At 36.6% G+C, this 7273-nt stretch overlaps 1 protein-coding gene across 2 annotated transcripts in view; it reads left to right on the forward strand.

Annotated features, from left to right (window-relative positions):
• LOC111552656 (ATP-binding cassette sub-family E member 1) overlaps positions 1–6968 on the forward strand; it is a 15529-nt gene extending 8561 nt beyond the window's left edge. The window contains exons 4-9 of one of the 2 annotated variants that reach the window (XM_026452548.2): positions 2577–2674; positions 3654–3771; positions 4628–4765; positions 4897–4966; positions 5563–5659; positions 6857–6967. In XM_026452548.2, coding sequence (XP_026308333.1) covers positions 2577–2674; positions 3654–3771; positions 4628–4765; positions 4897–4966; positions 5563–5659; positions 6857–6950 — 615 coding nt within the window. In that variant the 3' untranslated portion in view covers positions 6951–6967. Of the gene's footprint in view, positions 1–2576; positions 2675–3653; positions 3772–4627; positions 4766–4896; positions 4967–5562; positions 5660–6856 lie in introns of both variants that reach the window. The other variant, XM_026452549.1, reaches the window with a different exon arrangement.
• Positions 6969–7273: the final 305 nt, after the last annotated feature.

Genomic DNA, 7273 nt, shown 5'->3' on the forward strand with positions numbered 1-7273 from the left:
ACAGAGACAGGCAGGTTTCCTTGAGCTGCTGTGAGCTCCACCCAGTTCGAGCTTCCCAGCGGCTTTATTTACCTACTTAAGCCTCAGCGATGGCGGGCGCCCCTCCCCCAGCTTCGCTGCTGCCTTGCGGTTAGATTGCCGCAGACTGCTGTGTTAGCAAGGAGGGAGGCTCCGTGGGCATGGGACCCTCCCGGCCAGGTGTGGGATATAATCTCTGGTGTGCCGGTGTTACAGCGCAGTATTGGGATGGGAGTTACCCGATTTTCCAGGTGTTGTGTGTCTCAGTTCCCCTGGCTAGGAAAAGGGACTCCCTTCCCCCTCGCGCTTCCCAGGTGAGGCGATGCCTCGCCCTGCTTCAGCTCTCGCTGGTCGGGCTGCAGCAGCTGACCAGCACCGATTGTCCGGCACTCCCGAGGGAGATGACCCCAGTACCTCAGTTGAAAATGCAGAAATCACCGGTCTTCTGTGTCGCTCGCACTGGGAGATGGAGACTGAAGCTGTTCCTATTCGGCCATCTTGCTCCGCCCTAAATTCACACCTTTTAAACAGAGATGCTCACAGCCAAAAACTTTAAAATTTAGCCTAATTCTTAAGTGTTTCTTCTATTGTATTACACATGCTTCTGTTGAATTTTCCCAATAGTATAATACTTAAAATAGCTCAATTATTAATAATTTTTGTTGCCTTGAATAGTTGATTAGGCTTTTGACTCTTGAATGGTAAATTTCCAACTTTAGTTCATAAAAGAAATTTAGGAGCTAATGTGTAACGTACTTAATTTAGATCTTTCTGTTTGTAGATGTTATAAAAAGGAGCTTCACCAGAGTTCAGATACCACGCTATTGTTCAAGTAAATCGTGTATGTTTCACATTGGTTTCTGAATCCTTGTTTAAGTATCCAGAAAGATTTTGTGGGTACCTGAAACATTTTCACTTGCTTTGAAAATATAAACAGGAAGCATTCCTTCCAGCAAATATTTACTAATCTCTTATTGGATACCTGCCTGTACCCTGGGTGCTGGGAATCTGGTTTTGAGCACTAGAGTATCTATTCTCTTTCTTTGCTGCTGTAAGAAAATTAGATTAATTTAAAATTTAAATTTTGGATGTACTCTTGAGTGGCTCAAAACATACTGATGAGATGATTCTCTGAGAGTGGGGAAGTAATGTATAATTCCTGAACACTAAGATATTATAATGGACCTCATATATAAACAGTGGATATTTTTTTCCTTGTGGAATTAAAGAAGTTTAAATCACTTGCAGCATATAATCATTCTATGTACATTTAAGAGAAGAGGATAATGGAGGTAACTCCACTGATAGAAAAATATAATTTGTAAAAACTTAATAGTTTTGGTTAGACGGTGGAAATTACCCTCTTTATTTCTTTATTTTTTTTTATTTCTTTCTTTATTAGAAAACAAGAGTAATTCTCTGTTTTTGTAACGTATAAAATGGAAATTCCCTGGAATCTCTAAACACAGAAACTTTGAATTGGTCCCCTGAGCTCACTGAACATGTCTGCTGAGCAGATCTCTAATAATATGAGGTTATAATCTTTGCATGTACCTCTGTAGTTGCCTGTACTTACGAGAAATTTTTCTAACCACATTACCATTCTTAAATGACTTTCCTGTTTTTGTCATTCTTGTTCCTTGGACAGTCACCTTACAGTCAAATGTTATTTGGATAAGCCTATGTGTTTTGTTTTGTCATGTTGTGTTTTGTTTTTTAATGTGAATTGACTTCGAGAATTCAAGTATGTTTTTCATATAGGATAGATAAAAGTCATAATGGAAAGACATTAATCCCTGGTCTGTGCAAATGTGCTAGCTATTGGTGGGATGGAAATAGCCCAAAAAAGGATAAGATCCATGACCTCAAACGACTTTACAAAGTATAATAGGAAGCATACAAGGGCAGTAATAATTGAAGGAAACAGAGGGAGAACATCTGTTTTGGAAAGAATATGAAGTTATATATTCAGTGACTTTTTTGTTGACTTGCCTCTTAGCCTCCCCTTATCTAATATGTTTTAACAAAACCAAACGAAAAGCCTCAAGTTTTATAAGGTTTTTCAATAAGTATTAAGCACTCTTTAAATGTATAGGATTATGCCCATCACTAAAGGGAATATCAAGTTACAATTGATCCATGAAATCACAGGTTCAAACTGTACAGATCTACATACACATGGATTTTTTTCCCCCCAACCAAATGCCAACTGGAAATAAGAGTATTTCCAGGATGCAAAACCATTTTAGAAAGGGCTGACTTTTTCTTTTGCTCAGGTTCTGTGGGGCTGACTGCAGGACTTAAGTATTTGCCAATTTTGGTGTACTTGGCAGTCCTGGAACAATTTTCCCTGCATATACTGAGAGACAATTGATATGATTCTAATGTTCAAGGAACCTTTTATTTTTAAGTAAATAGTAAAAGGAAATGTAACAGTATTTCACATATTTATGAAAGTCCTCATGTTTAGAAGATTGCTTATAAAAATATTTTTAAGCCATTTTAGTTATGTGTATATGTCTACAAATTAATACAAAAATTAATTTTTTAAATAACAGAAATGCCCCTTTGGCGCCTTGTCAATTGTCAATCTACCAAGCAACCTGGAAAAAGAAACCACACATCGATATTGTGCCAATGCCTTCAAACTTCACAGGTATATTTTCACATCAAGATTCCTCTTCTGTCGAGTTAAGCGTAAAATACATTTGGAATTTTAAGAGAAATGCAGAAGATGGGGGAAATGCTATTAACCAGTCACTAAAGGAAAATACAATATTATAACATCATGCAGAATCATACTGTATATGTCTGTGGTTCATTCTGGCTAACATTGCAATTATCTATGGGACTTTTTAAAGCTACTAATGGCCAGCTTGCAGCCCAGTTTAATTACATTGTCGGGTCTGGACCTTAGTATATTAAAAAATCCCAGGTGACTCTAATATACAACTAGGACTGAGAGTCACTGTTGTTCCTAGTACCCTTATCCCCAAAATAACTTTTAAAGGAATTTACCTTTGATTTTGTTTATCCATTAATTTGATGAGCTACAGAGAATACCACTTTGAATTTGGACATCATAATAATACAACTCACAAATCCTTAGTTTGGGATTTTTATCTGCTGAACACTAATACTTTGAATCTAGGAGTCTAGATTTTACTAATAAAAAAGTATTTCTTAACCTGCCAGCTTTAAGGAGCCTACTGCAGCAGGGAGAATGAAGTGGAATATTTCTGGTTGATGTGGCACTTCTCTCCTTAGTAAGTAAATGGCAGGCCAGAAAAGAAAGACATTGTGAGGGTGCACCTGCTATGTAATTATTACCAAAGCATTTTGTTATACATTAAAACTGCGCCTTACATGTAAAGAAGAAATTTACTTTAGGATGGACTTTGAAAACTGAATAAATAAAACTTGGAATAATGTTGTTTATGGATGCATTTCTAACAATTAACAGCGTAAGTTAATCTTGGCTGTTTTTTTCTAATAGCCAATAATATCTGGTATATGTTTCTTAACTTATTAATGGATGTATGTGAAGTGCAAGTGCAATAAAATATATCATTCTGATATTATGTGGCTTTTTCTATGTAAGTCTGAGTTTTATTATTTTTGTATACTTGTAACAGGTTGCCTATCCCTCGTCCAGGTGAAGTTTTGGGATTAGTTGGTACTAATGGTATTGGAAAGTCAACTGCTTTAAAAATTTTAGCAGGAAAACAAAAGCCAAACCTTGGAAAGTATGATGTACGTATTATCACCTTGTAAAAATTAATATCATGAGTCAGTTTTATGAGATGTTGTGGGGTAGGTGATATGTGTATTTTTAAAATATTCTTATTTTCAGGATTATTTGTGGAATTAATGCTGCAAAATTTATAAATAAAGCTCTTTTGTACTTTTTTAACTAAAAATCTGTTAATGTTACTTAACTGAAAATTCTGAGTTGTTAAGCCTTGATCTGAAGCAGAATTCTGCTTGATTCTGCTATATTACACATGTTTCTATTTCATTTGTCCCAATAATATAAAAATAGCTCAATTAGTTTTTGTTGCAGTGAATAGTTTGATTAGGCTTTTGACTTACGAATGGTAAATTTCCAACTTTAGTACATAAAGAAATTTAGGGGCCACTGTGTAATGTTCTTAAGTTAGATATTTTTATTTGTAGATATTATAAAATAGAGCTTCACCAGAGTGTGGATGCCACCCTATTAATTGTTCAAATAAATCATAAGTGTATTTTACATTTCATTTCTGAATCCTTGGTTAAGTATCCAGAAAGATTTCTTGGATACTTGAAAACATTTTCACTTGTTTTGAAAATATGAGCAGGAAACATTCCTTCCAGCTTAACCTCTTATTAGATGCCTTTCTATGTCCTAGGTGCTGGGAATCTGGTTTTGAATAACATAGTATCTGTTCTGTTTTCTTTCTTTGCTCTTATAGGGAAAGGAGACTTATTAATTATGTTCGCCTCCAATCTTAAGTTAAAAGCCACAAGTATTCTATTTGCATATATGTTCTATTTCCTATATCATTCGTCCTCTTTGTCTTTGTATTACTAAATTCACGTGATTCTGTATTTTTTTTTTTTTTTTTAGGATCCTCCTGACTGGCAAGAGATTTTGACTTATTTCCGTGGATCTGAGTTACAAAATTACTTTACCAAGATTCTAGAAGATGACCTAAAAGCCATCATCAAACCTCAATATGTAGACCAGATTCCTAAGGCTGCAAAGGTCAGTTTTTGATAGAGGGAATTTAATGGATATTGGTAGAAGTATAAAAGACATATCAAAATAAATGTGTTTTACTTTGTGATTCTTAATATTGAAAGAAAATAGTAACTATTTTTGCTGTATTGTGGCAGGGGACAGTGGGATCTATTTTGGACCGAAAAGATGAAACAAAGACACAGGCAGTTGTATGTCAGCAGCTTGGTAAGTGTTTATTTTGTGTGTGTGTGATTGTGTGTATATACACACACACACACATATATGTATGTTTTTTTGGTTTTTTTTTTTTTTTTTGAGATGGAGTTTCACTCTCGTTGCCCAGGCTGGGGTGCAGTGGTGCAATCTTGGCTCACCACAACCTCCACCTTCCGGGTTCAAGCGATTCTTCTGCCTCAGCCTCCCAAGTAGCTGGGATTACAGGCACGCACCACCACACCCAGCTAATTTTTTGTATTTTTGGTAGAGACAGGGTTTCTCCATGTTGGTCAGGCTGGTCTTGAACTCCCAACCTCAGATGATCCACCCACCTCAGCCACCCAAAGTGCTCGGATTACAGGCGTGAGCTACTGCGCCCAGCCATTTTGTGTATATATTTCAGTAGGCCCCAAACTTAAGTGATGAAAGTACACATCTTTATGTGGATTCCTGAAATAAATGGGAAAATCTTTAGTAATTGTTATATTTACTTTAAACAATTTTCAACTGAAATGGCATTCAAACTTCAAACGATGACATGCAGTATACGTTTTACCTGGAAGAGGTGAAATACATTGAGCACAATGCCTCTATGTTCTTTGTAGATTTAACCCACCTAAAAGAACGAAATGTTGAAGATCTTTCAGGAGGAGAGTTGCAGAGATTTGCTTGTGCTGTCGTTTGCATACAGAAAGCTGATATGTAGGTTACTTTACAATTTTTGTTTATCTTCATCCATATTGTAGAGTTTTCAGTTGTAATGCTGCTAATAGAGGAATGGTTTTGAGAGAAATTAATAGAAATAGTATCTAAGGCCCTAATTTCAAGGTAGGATGTTGAAGCAGTTGTGTATCCACTACCCATTTTCCCTGTTATATTCACAGGGGAAAATCTTTATTTATTTAGATAGTTTATAACTGATAGGTGCCAGAAATTTTTATATAAAGTCAGTTATTCATTATCTAAGCCCTCTTTTTTTGAGACGGAATCTCACTCTGTTGCCCAAGCTGGAGTGCGGTGGTGCGATGTTGGCTCACTGCAAGCTACACCTCCTGGGTTCACGCCACTCTCCTGTCTCAGCCTTCTTTCTGAGTAGCTGTGACCACAGACGCCCGCCACCATGCCTGGCTAATTTTTTTTTTTTTTTTTTGTATTTTTAGTAGAGACAGGGTTTCACCATGTTAGCCACGATGGTCTCAATCTCCTGACCTCATGATCCGCCTGCCTCTGCCTCCCAAAGTACTGGTATTACAGGTGTGAGCCACCGCGCCCGGCCTAAGTCCTCTTTTTATGTGAAAAGATTTTAAGACTTAAGCCCTCCAGCCAGGCTAGCAAGCTTTTTAATATCTGAAGCAAAGCACGAGGTTTTTTAAATCACCGTAGATCACTGTGGCATGCCATGTGAGAGAGAGGAGAGGAACATTTCCTTCCTACGTTTAATGTCTTTCCTCCCAGATATTTATTGCTCCTTTTTCCACATTTCTGCCCTGTTGTCTGGTGAAGGCTAACTTCTCCACGAAGTATTCTATAAATTCTTGCAATACCCTCCAAAAAACTGTGCTTACATGCAGCTGACTTAAGAGAAAACTCTCCAAACTACTTGAGACTATATCAGAATACTTTTTATGAGAAGTTACCAATTTGTAAATTAGCCTAAACTGGTAGACCCTTTCCAAACTTGGTGTATAATCATGCTTTCTGTAATTTTTTCCTTCTACTTCTGAACAGAATACAGAAATTTTTACCATCACAAGTAGACTCTTCATTACTATTGGAGATTTTTGTTGTGGTTAAATCAGAAGCTCTTGATACTACACTGCTTTAAAATAATATGCAAGGTAGAATGTCTTGTCTTTCAGACTTATTATATTTGCTTTTTTTTATTTTTATTTTTCATAGTTTCATGTTTGATGAGCCTTCTAGTTACCTAGATGTCAAGCAGCGTTTAAAGGCTGCTATTACTATACGATCTCTAATAAATCCAGATAGGTAAGTAGAGATCTGGCATGTTACTGTGTTGTTTTGTTTGGCGATTTTTACAGATTTGTTAAGATTAAACACTGGGTCTGTCAATGTCATGTACATATTTTTTAATCTTCTTTGTTTATAGCTACCACCTAAATTTACCTTTATCTAGAACAGACGTTCTCAGTGCAAGAGTCATTTGTTAACACCCCTGCTTCCAGGGAGCCTAGGAATATTCTGAAATCATTTGCAAATTCCATAGCTTTATGGGAAGCAGACCCTTAGCTTTTCCCAGCTATCTTTCTCTCTCTCTCTCTCTCATTTTCACACATACACACACACACAGGCTTA

The sequence above is a fragment of the Piliocolobus tephrosceles genome, unplaced genomic scaffold (assembly GCF_002776525.5).
Source record: "Piliocolobus tephrosceles isolate RC106 unplaced genomic scaffold, ASM277652v3 unscaffolded_37104, whole genome shotgun sequence".
Classification (NCBI taxonomy): domain Eukaryota; kingdom Metazoa; phylum Chordata; class Mammalia; order Primates; family Cercopithecidae; genus Piliocolobus; species Piliocolobus tephrosceles.